The 16,682-nt window shown below is 42.1% G+C and overlaps 1 protein-coding gene across 1 annotated transcript in view; it reads left to right on the forward strand.

Annotated features, from left to right (window-relative positions):
* The window catches only part of SLC12A4 (solute carrier family 12 member 4), a 62,210-nt gene that overhangs the window by 35,090 nt on the left and 10,438 nt on the right, over nt 1–16,682 (forward strand). Inside the window, exons 11-18 of the mRNA XM_081963333.1 lie at nt 478–535; nt 3,440–3,614; nt 6,088–6,206; nt 8,081–8,179; nt 9,760–9,879; nt 12,166–12,270; nt 13,914–14,082; nt 15,775–15,970. Coding sequence (XP_081819459.1) covers nt 478–535; nt 3,440–3,614; nt 6,088–6,206; nt 8,081–8,179; nt 9,760–9,879; nt 12,166–12,270; nt 13,914–14,082; nt 15,775–15,970 — 1,041 coding nt within the window. The remainder of the gene's footprint in view (nt 1–477; nt 536–3,439; nt 3,615–6,087; nt 6,207–8,080; nt 8,180–9,759; nt 9,880–12,165; nt 12,271–13,913; nt 14,083–15,774; nt 15,971–16,682) is intronic.

Consider the following 16,682-nt stretch of genomic DNA (forward strand, 5'->3'; position numbering starts at 1 on the left):
ATATTAAAAGAAAACTGCAAATAAAACATGAATTTAAAAAGAAGAAGAGATATTTATGGCTGATTACTATAAATGTAGGGGGACACGGTGGTTCAGAGGCTAAGATGCTGCACTTGTTGATCAGAAAGGTCAGCAGTTCGACGGTTCAAATCCCTAGTGCCGCATAACGGAGTGAGCTCCTGTTACTTGTCCCAGCTTCTGCCAACCTAGCAGTTCGAAAGCATGTAAAAAATGCAAGTAGAGAAATAGGAACCATCTTTGGTGGGAGGGTAACAGCACTCCATGCACCTTCGACGTTTAGTCATGCCGGCCACAAGACCATGGGGACGTCTTTGGACAGCACTGGCTCTTTGGCTTTAAAATGGAGATGAGCACACACACCCTAGAGTCAGGAACAACATGTGCGAGGGGAACCTTTACCTTTAGGAATTCATTGCATCAAAATTCTGGCTTCCTTAACCTTGATTAACCTCACAGATTTCAGCTGTGTGTTGTTGTTTGGAGCTTGCATTGAAGGCATTGTTCTTAGAGATAAGTAAGTAATTATTCCAGATTTTCCTCTCAAGGAAATTTGTCAATTTTTCTCTCTCTGATTCCTATTGCTACTTTCCTTTGCAGTGCAGATATCTGATTTTTCTTTTTGACAAACCTACCATGGAATGTATTTTTTCCCTAAAAAAAAAAACATTACCGGCTTTCAGCACACAGGACTATTATATGTGGAGCATATCATGCAGACTTTTCAAAAGTACCATATGAAATGCACACGAATGGCTAAAACTCTAAAACTTCACTTTTCCTTTTTTTTAAAGGCAGTTTTCTAGTCTCTTGCCTTATTGTTGTGCCTCGAGCGCTGTAGGCTTGCTCAGGGCATGCAGTTAACTCCACGCTTAGGAATCTCATTCAGATCAAGTTTATTATCCGGCATTCTTAATAACAAAACTTAACAGTTCAGTGTTAAGATACTTCTCACTTTCCATAATTTGTCCCATCACGTGGTGTAAAAAGATGATGAATTGGCTCCCATGTTGAATGGAGGCACATGCGTTGCTTCTCTGGTTCACAATGGCATTTAAAATGACCGACTTGTTCTGCACGCAGGCAGAACGCCCAAGTGGCCAATCAGAAAGACAGATATGATGACTACATTTCCCATAAGACAGCCTCTGCCTACATGTCCCAGGAGGTAGTTTCTTAAAGGAGACAGCTCTTAATTCCTACACTATCTATATACTGCTGGGGCAGTACACTCCCTGCCTGAAATTATAAATTCCATACTACTGGGGCAGTACATTCCCCGCCTGGAATTATAAATTCCATACTACTGGGGCAGTACATTCCCCGCCTGGAATTATAAATTCCATACTACTGGGGCAGTACATTCCCCGCCTGGAATTATAAATTCCATACTACTGGGGCAGTACACTCCCCGCCTGAAATTATAAATTCCATACTACTGGGGTAGTACATTCCCTGCCTGGAATTATAAATTCCATACTACTGGGGCAGTATACTCCCCGCCTGAAATTATAAATTCCATACTACTGGGGTAGTACACTCCCCGCCTGGAATTATAAATTCCACTATCAACTAACTTTTTATTAAAGGCTCTTTTATTTATTTAGCCTTTTAAAAAAATAATTATGTCATCCCTCAAAGTGCACGTTATGGTAGGTGAAGCCAAGAGGTGCTCAAAGAATTGAGCCAGAATTGCTCAAAGATGAGTAAGAATTTGCATTGTTCTTTCTGAATTAATCTGAGACTGAACTCACAGCACGGCTGGCTGGGGAATTCTTGGAGTTGAAATCCACCCATCTTAAAGTTGGCAAGGTTGGGAAACGCTGCCCTACGGTGTCCTGTGACTGCGTTGATAGCTCTTAACAGGATAATCATGCAAATAATCTATACTTTGCATGCATTATTTATATTTTGCATCTGACAACATCCAAATGTGTTTCGCCTGGAATTCCCAGAATTGCTCAGCCGTCATGAATTTGCACAATTGACCCATGTCCTCCCCCTTTCTATGATTGCATTAAAAGCATTTGTAGACGCTTGAATGTCTCTGTTTGAGCCATTTTGCAAGGACAGCACTTTTATTATTTAATTATTGCAAAATAGTAGCAGACTCTTACGTTTCCAAGAAATCATTGTCAGATAATGTGGAAACAGATGGGAGGAAAGGGGGAAAAATGCAGCTAAGCCACATTTGGTATTATCTTACATTCTTAAATGGAGAGAATGGGAACTTTTAGACGTTACCAATGCTATCAAGTTGCCTTTAAAGGCTCTGGATCCTGCCCCTGTGCAGTCTAAGAATAAAACGGCATTTATCGGGTTCCTAAGAATAGTTTTTTGGGAGGAATTTAAAAGGCTGAGGCTATTTTGTAAAACGTGAGATGATCTAATAAAAAGACCACCTCTTCTGCTGTTGCTTGCTTGTATTTGTATTCCGCCTTTTCCCTAAGAGTTTAATACAGTACACATCAACCCAACCCAAGTTCAGCACTTTATATTATGAGATCATGCTAACTTTTACCTAGTTTGGTTACTAGTCCCTTTTGTGAGAGATTTTCAAACTGATGGGTTTCTAGGAGAGAATAAGGGGTGTTGATGGTAATGATTGAAGAGGAGGAAGAGAGGAAGGAGGAGAAGCAAAAAGAGGAAGAGGGAGGAAGAGAAGGAAAGGAAAGGAGAGAGAGAGAGAGAGATGGGTGGATGGATGGATGGATGGATGGATGGATAGATATGGATGGATAGAGAGAGAGGGAGAGAGATATGGATGGATGGATGGATGGATAGAGAGAGATGGATGGATAGATAGATAGATGATAGATAGATAGATGATAGATAGATAGATAGATAGATAGATAGATAGATAGATAGATAGATAGATGATAGATAGATAGATGATAGATAGATGATAGATAGATAGATAGATAGATAGATAGATAGATAGATAGATAGATAGATAGATAGATAGATAGATAGATGATAGATATGGATGGATGGATGGATGGATGGATGGATAGAGAGATGGATGGTTGGATGGATGGATAGGTAGATATGGATGTATAGAGAGATGGCTGGATGGATAGATAGACAGACAGACAGACAGACAGACAGACAGACAGATAGATATGGATGGATAGATAGGTATAGCTATGGATATGGATGGATAGATAGAGATGGATGGATAGATGGATGGATGGATAGATGTAGGTCATATATGCATATGTGACTAAAGGTTTTTGAGGTTATTTTTGGTGCTAACATGTTTCATGGTCTAAAAAAGTTTGAAATCCCCTGCTTGATGTGTAGAGTAAGTTGACTTGTCCTTGGAAAAATAATTGAAAATCAGATGGAAACACGAAACAACTTCAAATCTCTTTTCAAACGACAAAGTCTCTTCTCCTCCTCCTCCTCCTCCTCCTCACAGGTACGGTGATGCCGTAAACAAGAACATAGTGGTGGGCACGCTGGCCTGGCCCACGCCATGGGTCATCGTGATCGGGTCCTTCTTCTCTACCTGTGGAGCAGGATTGCAGAGCCTCACTGGAGCCCCGCGTCTCCTTCAAGCAATTGCCAAAGATAACATTATTCCATTCCTCAGGGTTAGTCCATTTTTTTTAAAGAGTGAAAATTGGAATAATTTGATACATCGAACTAGAGCAGTGATAACTAACCTTTTTCTAATGTTTGCCCGTTGGGGCGTTTTTTGCCCTCCCCAGGCTTCAGGAAAGCCCTCGAAGCCTTGGGAGGGTGAAAAACAGGTCCAATGGGCCAACTGGAAGTTCATTCCCGAACTTCCCTTTGGGCCTGTTTTTCGCCCTGTCTAGGCTCCAGAGGCTTTCCTGAAACCTGGGGAGGGCGAAAACAGCCTCCCATGTGCCTCCGGAAGGCTGAAAATCAGCTGGCTGGCGCATGAATGCGCGCCAGAGCTAAGCGCTGCCAAGGGCTGCCGTCCCGGCAAATATGGCTCTGCATGTCAGACATTCGCCATCACGGAACTAGAGGATGCAGAAACTGCCTGGAAAAAAAGGAGCTTCCTAGAATGTTTGATCTTGAGAATTTGCGCTTCTATTACATTTGAAAAAGCAAGCGTGTCATTGGCATGAAAATAACCCAAATGCTGAACAGACAGCAATCATGAGGGCAGGAAAGGCTCCAAGATCGCCGTTCCTCTGAGCCCAAATTAATTTTGTAACTAGACATCACCGACCAGATTTTGCAAGATAATATATTTCTGACTCGAAGTCCATAGAGATTCCCATTCATCCAGGTCATGGTTGTCCCAAAAGGGGCTTTTTTCAGGAGGCAACTGGACTTTCTTCTTTTTTTTCTTTTGATGATGTTTTGCTTCTCATCCCAGAAGCTTCTTCAGCTCTGACTGGATGGTGGGGAATGGAAGGATTTATATTCCTTGCAGGCAGCTGGTCATTTGCATCCTTTTAGAGGGTCGTTGAGGCCACCTGGAGGTTTACCTGGGTCCTCAGGTTTACCTGGGTGGTTCAAATGGTTCCTGTAGTCTGCAATTTTTTCCCTCTGGAAATCCATTCCTACTCCCACACCATTTGAAGGGTGTTTATCCCAAATTGTATAGCTAAAAGTCTGTTGTTGTTAGTTGCGAAGTCGTACCCAACCCATTGCAACCCCGTGGACAACGTCCCTCCAGGCCTTCCCGTCCTTTACCATCATCTGGAGTCCATTTAAGCTCACGCCTACTGCTTCAGTGACTCCATCCAGCCACCTCCTTCTCTGTCGTCCCCTTTTTCTTTTGCCCTCAATCTCTCCTTTAAAAGTCTGTAGAGATTCTCAGTCATCCAGGTCATGGTTGTCCCAAAGGTGCTTTTAGCTATACAATTTGGAATGAGCTTCCTTGGAATGGTGTGGGAGTAGGAATGGCTTTCCAGAGAAGAATTGCAGACTACAGGAACCGTTTGCGCCACTTAGGTGACTCTGAGGACACAGACAAACCTCCAAGCGGCCTCAAGGACCCTCTTAAAAGGATGCAAATGACCAGCTTTCTGCAAGGAGTATCAATCCTTGCATTCTCCACTATGAAGAAGCATGTTGGATGAGAAGCGAAATGTCTTCAAAGGAAAAAAACAGGAAAGTCCAGTTGCCTCCTGAAAAAATACCTTTGGCACAGTTCTGACTTAAAGGCACTTCAACGTCAATCTCCATGAAGCTGTTATAGTTTCTCTACAATTTATGACTTCCTGACTTACAACAGCTTTTGTTCTGAACTTAATTTCCAGTACTTGTCCTGAATCCCAGATATACTTAAACTGGCTGGGAAAGAGAAAAAAAAATATTATAGTCCAGTCAGTGTTTGGGATTCAAAATACTTTACTACCGGTTCTGTGTGTGTGGCTTGGTGGGTGTGGCTTGGTGGGCGTGGCTTGGTGGGCGTGGCAGAGGAAGGATACTGTAAAATCTCTGTTCCCTCCCCACTACAGGGGAAGGTTACTGCAAAATCACCATTTCCTACCGATCAGCTGGGACTCGGGAGGCAGAGAATATATAGGGGCGGGGCCAGCCAGAGGTGGTATTTACTGGTTCTCCGAACTACTTTAAATTTCCGCTACCGGTTCCCCGGAACTGGTCAGAACCTGCTGAATGCCACCTCTGAGTCTGGTGTTGGAAGTCATTGTGTGAATGGAGACAGATGCTGATCTCTTGCAATCCGAAGCTGTTTCTCTGTCATTTGGGTCAATTTTCTGTCAAAACATCAGCACCATATGCTGGATTTAAGTGGCTTTGCTAGACTAAGTTCTCACTGAGGCTGAGCTAAAGACCTCAAGACAATAACTTCTGGAATTGAAGCCAAGGGAAGTTGTCATCTCCTGAGTATGAAACTAATTCTCATCGGCCTACGGTACCAAACGAAGACTCGAGAGCACAGATGCTTCTTTCAGAAGTGAGGAGGAAGCCACTGTTTTGACCAAACAGGAGATGAATCCAATCAGTTCCTTATGAATGGGGCTGAAGTGACTCATCATGAAAGGATGACATACAAAATAGTTTTGTTCTTCAGTCTCTGTTTCTCTCTCCTCCCCCTCCCCCCCACTTCTTTTGAAACAGGTGTTTGGCCACGGAAAGGCGAATGGAGAACCAACCTGGGCTCTTCTGCTCACAGCCCTGATTGCCGAGCTTGGCATTCTAATTGCCTCCCTCGACATGGTGGCCCCCATTCTGTCTATGTAAGTTTGCAAGGTGTTGGTTTTTAGATATAAGGGGGACTTTTGGCCTTCTGACCAAGCACACCATGCGTACTCCAGCTTTGTAATTCCATGGAAGTCTCCTCCTTTGAGCCGAGTTGAAAATTTTGAAAGTTTTGATGAGTGGTCATCAAAAGATTTGATTATGATCTCCGATGAGTGGAGATGGAAGAGGTTGAAATAGCCTCTCTATTCTTTCACACTTGGAGAAGTTTTGGAATATGATGGGAATTAAAGATGAGAATACGCAACCAGATCATTGGTGAGAGTTTGAGTTCCCAACTTCTAGAAGATACCTAGAGGATTGATCCCAAGGTGCTTTTCCAAAGACAATTGGGCTTTCTTGGTTGTTTTTCCTTGAAAAAATAAGCATTGGCTCAGTGGCTAAGATGCTGAGCATATCGATCAGAAGGTCAGCAGTCCAGCAGTTCAACTCCCTAATGCTGCATAATGGAGTGAGCTCTCGTTACTTGTTCCAACTTCTGCCAAGCTAACAGTTCGAAAACACGTAAAAAATGCAAGTAGAAAAATAGGAACCACCTTTGGTGGGAAGGTAACAGCGTTCTGTGCACCTTCAGCATTTAGTCATGCCGGGCCACATGACCACGGAGATGTCTTGGCTCTTTGGCTTTGAAATGGAGATGAGCTCTGCCCCCTAGAGTCGGGAACAACTAGCACATATATGCGAGGGGAACCTTTACCTTTAAGAAAAAACAAGTAAGTCCAGTGACTTTTGGAAAAGCATATTTGGGACAACCATGACTTAGATGATTGAACATCTCCATAGACATCTAGAAGATTGCTCATTCTTTATCATTTCTGGTCCTATGGAGAAGGAATTGTAAGTCTTGAACTGATGCATCTGGAGGAATCTAAGCTGAAGAAACTTGATATAAACACTAAGAAACTTTTTGATGCCAGCAGCTTAAAAAAATAAAAACTGGAATTTAAAAATGACTGAGAACTTGAGTGAAGGCCAACATTTCATTAGATGTCAGCCTTCCCACACAAAATCTCTCGACAGCTTATGCCAGAACTCATATGTTTGTGAGATGTGGCAGCCTTGTGAGATTTCAGACTTTATTACTGGATTTGGCTTTATTAAAGACAAATATGACTTCATATCTTTGGCACATAAGCTGTACTGAGTCATTTGGACTAGTGGCGGCCCAATTGCAAAGGAACATCAGTTATATTGAAGAAACAACTAGGGTCATTCTCAGCATGTTTCTGAGTGTTTCCTGGGATACACATTAAAAGTACCACAAAATGTTGCAGTCAAAATAAGAAGTGAATTGTGTGTTTTTATTCTATTGGGGCCCTATTGCAGAAGACAATTTTCAACTGCCACCTAGCGTTGATTTTGATGCATCACTGTTAAACCTGAGGAATCTATTACTGCAGTTATTTCTCCTGTAGTTATTGCTCATTATTGCTGTGACAATAATGAGTCTTTGAACAAATCTAATATTTGGTAACTCAGAAGACTTTTCCATTCTTCGGTTGTTTTCCTTTCCTGCATTTTCACGGCAAGTCAGGAACCTCAGCAGGGTATATTAACGAAAGTCAAGATGGGTCGTAGTGATGTGGTTGAGACTTCGTTAGGTTTTTTAAGTGCATCACCCATGGAAAATGAATGGAGCTTTCATCCCACTGTTATTGCACCTTTGGCATTTCTGACTATCCCCTGCAGAAATCCTGACTGCAAATAGTGCATAGCAGGAGTCGCTGCAATAAGATGCCCCAGGAAGCAAAGAGGTGTTCAAATGAAATTCAGAATGAAGAAATGGGCATCTTCCAACTTTCATGCACTGATCTCCTCTCCTCTTTTCTTCCTCTTTGCCATTCCAAATTAGGTTTTTCCTAATGTGTTACCTGTTTGTCAACCTGGCCTGTGCGGTGCAGACTCTTTTAAGAACTCCAAACTGGCGTCCCAGATTTAAGTATTACCACTGGTAAGAGTTTTGGTTTTTTTTGAGTAAATGAGCTAGGAGGAAAGTTGCTTCTAAAATGGTCTTCATGAACATGAGAAGTTACGAGTCAAAAGCCCAAAACACTTGAGAATTTGTGAAACTAGAAGTGCTTGGAAAATGTCTCCTAGTCCAGCAGTCACCAACTGTTGATCCATGGACCACTGGTGGTCCACGAGAAAACGTTGGTGGTGTGCAGAAAACCTATTTTCATTTTTAAATATTGCACTAAATCAGGGGTCCTCAAACTACGGCCTTTGGGCCGGATACGTGCAATGAACATTTGTGTTGCTGCAGCGAGTCTCCCACTTCTTGGTCTTTTTCTGCAGATTGGAGGGGGGCAGAAATTCCGACTTGGGGTCTGCCTCAACCTCCTGGTGAGGGGCTTTGGGCGAAGGCTGGAGGGAAGCGCTGCTGGTGGTGAAGAGCTGGAGGGCCTTGTTCCAGTGGGACTGCATCATGGCCTGGAACTGGCTGACCATCTCAGCCTGCTGAGCCTCCAGGTGCCAGTACCTGGCCTTGCAGTCACGCAGCTCTTCCCTCTGCTTGGAAAGCCCATGCTCGTAGTCCTCAGTGAGGTGCTTCTGCTGAGCCGCCTCCTCAGTCAGATCCCATTTGAACTGAGCTCTTTTGCCAACTCTTTCTCATGGTGGCTGCTTAGCTCCAGCAACTGCTTCCTGTCCTAAGGAGCCCAGACAGGCAGGTGAGGAGGGCTGGCAAGGTGCCCCTCGATGTGAGTGGCATCAAGTTGGCCACGCCCACCCAGTCACATGACCACCTTACCACGCCCACCCATTAGACAGGTCATATTAGTGGCCCGTGGGATTTAAACTTATGAATTTAAGGTCCCTGAGCTCTGAAAGGTTGGTGACCCCTGCCTTAGCCTATTATTCTTCTCCGGCCTCGTTTCATACTTTATTGTGTCATATTGATAATACCTGCAACTTGAATACCTAAATAAACTGTCACAGAGACTGCAAAATCTTGCATTGCCACCAACACAGGTTCTCTGGAACCTTTTCATCCTTCCGGCTGTCCTTCTTCAAGAAATACTTGTATGTTTGGATCCAGCCCTAATAACCTATTACAGCGATGGCAAACCTTTTTGTAAAAGGCATGCCAAAATTGTGCGCGGGTGCCCGCACCCACAATGCAATGGGCCCCACCCACCTGCGCATGCGTGCCCAATTTTCCCCACACATACACACATACTGCCCCCCCACATACACACAGGGAGGGAGAGTTTTCACCTTCCCCAGGCACCAGAGACTTTCCTGAAGCCTGGGGAGGGCGAAAACTGCCTCCCCTGGCCACCTGGAGGCCCTCCGGAAGCTGGAAACGATTGTTTCTGAACTTCCGGTTGACTCGTTGGGACCGTTTTTCACCCCCCCAGGCTCCGGAGGCTTTCCTGAAGTCTCCCCTGGCCCCCCAGTAGGCTGAAAATCAGCTGGCCAGCGACCGCGTTTGCACTGGAGCTGATGGCTCGCGTGCCAGCAAATATCGCTCCTCGTGCCACAGGTTCACCCTCAAGGACCTATTAACAATTTGAGTTTTAATTTTCTTAGGGCCCTGTCCTTCTTAGGGATGAGCATTTGCCTTGCCCTGATGTTCATCTCCTCCTGGTATTATGCATTAGTGGCCATGCTCATTGCCGGCATGATCTACAAGTACATTGAGTATCAAGGGTAAGTAAATTTTTAACGAAAAGTGTCAAGTTTTCGAATTCGGCTCAGAATCTGATAAATCCAATGAAACTCTAAACACAGGGCTACTGATAATCAGTTTTTTTTTATTTTCTGCAGAAAGCAAAAAAGACTTGATGGCGTTTTCTTGATGCCTGCTCTTAAAAGAGCAGGCATAGAGAGAGGGAAAAAGACAGGTGTCCGATGGAAAAAGAAACTTTTTTCGAACTTCTTATAGTCTTACACAGCTTGCACAGATCATCATAGTGTTAGAAACATTTCATGTTACACAAACCTCATGATTTTTCTCAGTGCACTGAAAACAAGGGACCTTAGAAGAGGAAAGAAATATTTTTTTTCTGGCAATAAGACACAACTTTGTTAGGGAATGCTGAACACACATTTCAAGTTGCAAGCAAGGTTACTTTGCAGAATCCACTTGTTACTTTTCTAGGCAATTCGCCTAGAGGTTTTATCTAGGAAGTTGGCACGTTAGGTTACAATGGAGCTTCTCTCAACAGCAATTTAACAAAAGCTGGATTAGGTTACACTCTGTGTGTGCTCTAATCCTTCAGGGGTCCTTGCAAAAGTAATTTGATTTAAGGTAGATGGAGGGATAGAATTGTAAAACTGGGCATTTAAGCCCTAACTGCTTCCATCTGGAGCAGGGGTATCAAATGTAAGGCCTGGGGGCTGGATCCAGCCCACAGGGTGCTTGAATCTGGCCCACAGGGCACCCTGGAAACAGTGAAGGATCGGCCCCTGGTCCCTCTGCCAGTGAAAATTGAGCTCGGGAGGGCCACATGCAGAGGTTTACGGGAGGCTGTCCCAGGCGAAAATGGAGCTTGGGAGCCTGTTTTCACTAGCAGAGCACTTGGACCGCCACAGGTGACATCAAACTGGCCACACGCCCCCCCCACACCTCCCAAGGTCATACACGACCCCGATGCGGCCCTCAATGAAATTCAGAAAATGACAATAAAAACGATAATTCATTATGAATATGCATATGTATGGTAAATGTAATAATATATGATTAATAATATTTACTTGTATTATGATAGAATATGGCGATTGATATAAAAACAATATATTGAAACATTGAACAATCAAATAAGTTGAATAAGCAATAATGGACAATTTTAATGTAAGGTAAATGTTGGTATTCATATTAGTTATATAAGTTTGTTAAATGTAACAAAGAAGATTGATAATATTTTAGTTGTATTATGATAGAATATGGCGATTGATATAAAAACAATATATTGAAACATTGAACAATCGAATAACGTTGAATAAGCAATAAGAGAGGATTTTAATGTAAGATAAATGTTGGTATTCATATTAGTTATATAAGTTTGTTAAATGTAACAAAGAAGATTGATAATATTTTAGTTGTGTTATGATAGAATATGGCGATATAAAAACAATATATTGAAACATTGAACAATCAAATAACGTTAAATAAGCAATAACGGAAGATTTTAATGTAAGATAAATGTTGGTATTCATAGTTATCTAAGTTAAATGTAACAAATAAGATTGATAATATTTTATTCACATCAAAAAGTGCGATAATCAAGGCAGGGTGATTGGTATAAAAATAGCAAAATGAAATATTGAAAAATTAAACAGAGAAAGATTAAAATTTAATATAAATACGTGTATTACTACTAGTATTGTATAAGATTGTTAAATGAAACAAATATGAATAACACTTTTTTTGGGTATGAAATGTATGATACTCAGGTAACCACACTTGAGGGGATTTTCCCGGCTACCCATGAAAGACACGGACACAAGGATTGTCCTCGGGATGAGAAGCCTCGGGCTACGCCCGACACCCTCTTTTATTAGATTATAACAGGAAGCTTTAATCACTCAAAATGATTGGTTACATATAATGGTACATATAAAGATATAATGATACATATAAGGAGTTGTTTATTGCCATACAAAGAATCCCAGTTCCTCCTAGCCAAGAGCAACAGTTCCTTCTAGCCAAAACCACATATCTTGTTATGTTCTAGCTAAAACCCACAGACATGTACAGTCAGTTTATTCCCACACACACTGTTCACACACTAATATTTATTCCAGCCTAAACACAAGAATCTGGTCAACTACAGTTGAGTACTAAATTGGCTGCAGATAAGGTCAATGGAATTCAGGAGGTCTTTGACTGTTTGTGGCAATGTAATGACTCTAAGCTTATGACACATTTAACACCACCACCCCAGCTCTGCCTGCTCTTCTCCTACCATTCTGATGCTCTCTTTTTTTTACTAGGGCAGAGAAGGAATGGGGTGATGGGATTCGGGGCCTCTCTCTAAGCGCTGCCCGGTATGCTTTGCTGAGATTGGAAGAAGGTCCTCCCCATACCAAGAACTGGCGGTGGGTTCTTTCAATTTATTGTAAATGTTGTGTAGGTTTTTCCCCCCCATGGGGAAGTCAGTGCATTCCTGACTTCATCACCACTTCTCTGTGATTCAAAATTAGATAGCCAACCTCTGTTTGAGGACTGTTTTTTTTGCAGTTGCTAAACTTTGAGGATGCCTGGGTAATGATGATTTAAAGCTTACCAGCCAATGTAAAGCTGATGCAACTGTAAAGCTTCCGAAATGCAAGGCTGATGCAATGAAGATGAATCAGCATTGGTATAGCCACTTTTAAGACTATGAAGGGGTCCACAAAAGTCTTTACCACTTTAAGAGGTGTTTATATAAAGCAGCCAAGAGAGGACGTATTTCTCTCTCTTCGTGTATCTCTCTCCTTGTGTCCAGAATCCATTGCTAAGTTCTCCATGTAAAGTTAAGAAGAAGATTGATTACTTGTCAGGTATTTGCTACCATGTATATATCTGTATATGTCAGTGGTCAGCAACCTGCGGCTCCAGAGCCTCATGTGGCTCTTTCATCCATCTGCTGTGGCTCCCTTTTGTCAGTCGGCTCTGCAATTGATAGGGCTTTCGATTAGGACAGGTAGAGGAGAAAAAACGCCACGCTAGGAAGAGACTCTGGTGGGGCAACCAGACTTCTGGCCAGCAGAGGAAAAAGGATGCTACGCTAGGAGGAGACTCTATGGTGTGGGAAACCAGACTTCCGTCAGCTCCAGAATTGAATGGGGGGGCTTCCAATTAGGACCTTTGTGGCTTTTTGAGTGTTTAAGGTTGCTGACCCCTGATATATGTTGTATATAAATGATTAGGGGACTGGAGACTAAAACATATGAAGAACAGTTGCAGGAACTGGGTATGTCTAGTTTAATAGAAAGAAGGACTAGGGGAGACAGGATAGCAGTCTTCCAATATCTCAGGGGTTGCCACGAAGAAGAGGGAGTCAAACTGTTCTCCAAGGCACCTGAGGGTAGGACAAGAAGCAATGGGTGGAAACTAATCAAGGAGAGAAGCAACTTAGAACTGAGGAGAAACTTCCTGGCAGTGAGAACAATTAATCAGTGGAACAGAAGTTGCCTCCAGAAGTTGTGAATGCCCCAACACTGGAAGTCTTTAAGAAGATGTTGGAGAGCTATTTGTCTGAAACGGTATAGGGTTTCCTGCCTAGGCAGGGGGTTGGACTAGAAGACCTCCAAGGTTCCTTCCAACTCTGCTATTGTATTGTAAACCACTGTTAAATGTCTGAAGTCTCTATGTGCTGTGTTTTGCCCCTGCGTTGTCTCATAATAGCCACACTGCAAGCGCTCTGACAGAATATAAGAATATATGTATGGGAAGGGGATTGCCTGAATCACAGAATATTTGCAGCACTAATGCAATGCCTTTCGTGTCTCAGGGTACTTAAAAATCAAACCAGTGGCCCTCTGTGCACTGGATTTGGCTGTGAACAAATCTGCGTGAAACAAATTGCAATGAGCCAAAATGAGCCGGGGGGGGGGCAAAACATTGAAATATCTCAAAGTCTCTTGGGAACAGCTCAAAGGGCCAGTCCTCTGGAGAGAGGCTTAATTTATTCTGGTTTGTTGTTGGAGGGCATGCCCTGTGTCTCTCTCAAAATCTGCTTCCTCGTCTTCCTTCTTAGACCCCAACTGTTGGTGTTGCTAAAGCTGGATGAGGATTTGCATGTGAAATACCCCAGACTCTTGACATTCGCATCACAACTAAAAGCCGGGAAGGGGTTGACCATTGTAGGGACTGCCATACAAGGCAACTTTCTAGAAAGCTATGGAGAAGCTCAGGCGGCTGAACAGGTGAGGCATGGCGAAACCAGGTGTGAAGGATTCTATCTTCTGGGATCTTGGAACCAATTTTTTTTTTAAATTAATTAATTAACTTAGTTTGTCAAACATGTACGAGATAACAGGTATAAGTATAAACGTGGACATGAACACAGGAAATGGGTATGAATAAATGGGGACAGTAGGACAGGGACGGTAGGCATGCTGGTGCGCTTATGCACGCCCCCTTACAGACCCCTTAGGGAAGGGGTGAGGTCTACGCTAGACAGTTTAAGGTTGAAGCTGTGATGGTTTAGAGAATGTAGCAACAGAGGTGAGCATTCCAGGGCATTGACCACTGTTGCTGAAGGCGTATTTTCTGCAATCAAGTTTGGAGCAGTTTACTTTGAGTTTGTATCGATTGTTTGCCCGTGTATTATTGAGGTTGAAGCTGAAGTAGCCCTTGACAGGTAGGACATTGTAGCAGACAATTTTATGTACTATGCTTTGGTCAGGCCGTAGGCAGCGTAGTTCCAGGTTGTCCAAGCCCAAAATTTCTAAACATTGTAAAAAATGTTTACAAGACTTCAAAAACAGGCAGGCTAGCAGGGAGACCCCAAAGCAAAACTCTTGAAAACTCAATGGCAGCTCAACCAACCACCTTCATAAATGTTATATGAACTTCTCTTTCAGCATTTCAAAGCATTCATTATGTGGGCAGTAGCTAAATTTTGTCTTGCTGCGGTGAAAGGAAAGCAAGATGTCATGGGTTAAATGACATGTTTGTTTTTGTTTTAAACATTACTTTTGGCTGGATACATCTTAACTAATTAATTGTGGGAGATATATTGTTTTTATTTGTCAGAAACGAACGGTCAAAGCTACTGCAGCCAGATTTATTAATACCCTAAGCGGAGTAGTTTAAGCTCATCTAGGAACTGTCACAAGTACAGTATTTGTGGTATAATTTCAGAGGGCAAAGAGGAACAAGCTTCTATTAATTGATTCTTGGAATACTGTTCTGATCCCCACAAGACAAAAAATGATGTTGAGACCCTAGAAAGAATGCAGTGAAGAGCAACAAAGATGATTAGGGGACTGGAGGCTAAACCATGCAATGAATGATTGAGGAAACTAAGTATGTTGAGTTTAATGAAGAGAAGGACTAGGGGTGATATGATAGCAGTCTTCCAGTAATTGAAGAGCTGTCACAGAGGTCAACTTCTTCTCCAAAAGACCTCTGAGCGGGATAAGAAGTAACGGGTGGAAGACCTAGAATTAAGGAGAAATTTCCTGACAGTGAGAATAATTAATTGGTGGAACAGCGTACTTCCAGAAGTTGTGGTTCCTCCATTACTGGAGGTTTTGAAGAAGAGACTGGACAGTCAAGTAGGGTCTCCTACTTGAGCAAGGGTTTGGACAAGAAGACCTCCAAGATCTCTTCCAACCCTATTATTCTAGGTTCTACATTTTAATAGCATGAGTACAATTCACTTCATTGAGGGGGTCTTTGTGTAATCTGCATTCGATTTAGTCTCTTCCCACCCTATTGTGACTAAATAAATAGTCTTCTTTAAGTATACATTGGTTTAAAATCTCTGCACCAGTGATCTTAGGTATTTCTAAAATGCAGTTAGATTGATCATCTGTAAAAGGGAGATTTTTTTGGTCTTCTGGCCAGCTTCCCATAATGATGACCCTTGGATCTCCTTGCTTGTCTTCCAGACCATCAAAAATATGATTGAGATTGAGAAGGTCAAAGGATTTTGCCAAGTTGTTGTGGCTAATAAAGTCCGTGATGGCATTTACCACTTGATACAGTCCTGTGGATTGGGTGGCATGAAGCACAACACGGTGGTTTTGGGATGGCCTTACGGCTGGAGGCAGAGTGAGGATCCTAGAGCTTGGAAAACCTTTATAGGTAAGTTCAAAGGATGTTGGTTAGCATTCTTCTTCAAATTTTTCTTTCTTTCTTAAGCATGATTCAAGCATTGTTTTCCATAGTGAATAGTAGAATGTCTAAAATTGATTAATTAGAATTCGAAATATGTCTGTCCTGCTACTCAAAAGAAGAACTTTGATAACATTGGGCACAGTGTAACTATCCTGGCAAGATCAATGCCATACATACTAAGATATAAAGTTATACCTTATAACCACCATGCTTTTTAACCTTTGATCTATTCCGTATTTCCAAATATAAAAATATCATATTTCCAACCATGTTGCTTTATTTTTATCTTATACATTTTCATTATCATAGTTTCATACATAATTCTAATCTCCATTCTATAAATCTTAGTCATTGCTTATTTGGGGTCTTTCCTTTTTTGTCCCAACCATCAATAAAATTTGTCCCAGATCCTATAATATTCTGACTTGTCTTTATTCTTCAATTCTCATGTCAATTTATCCATTTCAGCATAAGTCAGAATTTTCCTAATTATTTCCCCTTCTTGAGGAATTTCCCTATTTTTCCAGTTTTGGGCAAAGTCCATTCTTACTGCCGTAATAATATGTATTGTTAAATAAATTATCTCCTTGTTATATTTATTGTTTATGATTCCCAAAAGAAATAGTTCTGGTGTGAATACTATTTCCTCTTTGGTTATCTCTATCAGCCATCTTTGAAT

Source organism: Natrix helvetica (assembly GCF_964273705.1).
Source record: "Natrix helvetica genome assembly, chromosome: 10".
NCBI lineage: Eukaryota > Metazoa > Chordata > Lepidosauria > Squamata > Natricidae > Natrix > Natrix helvetica.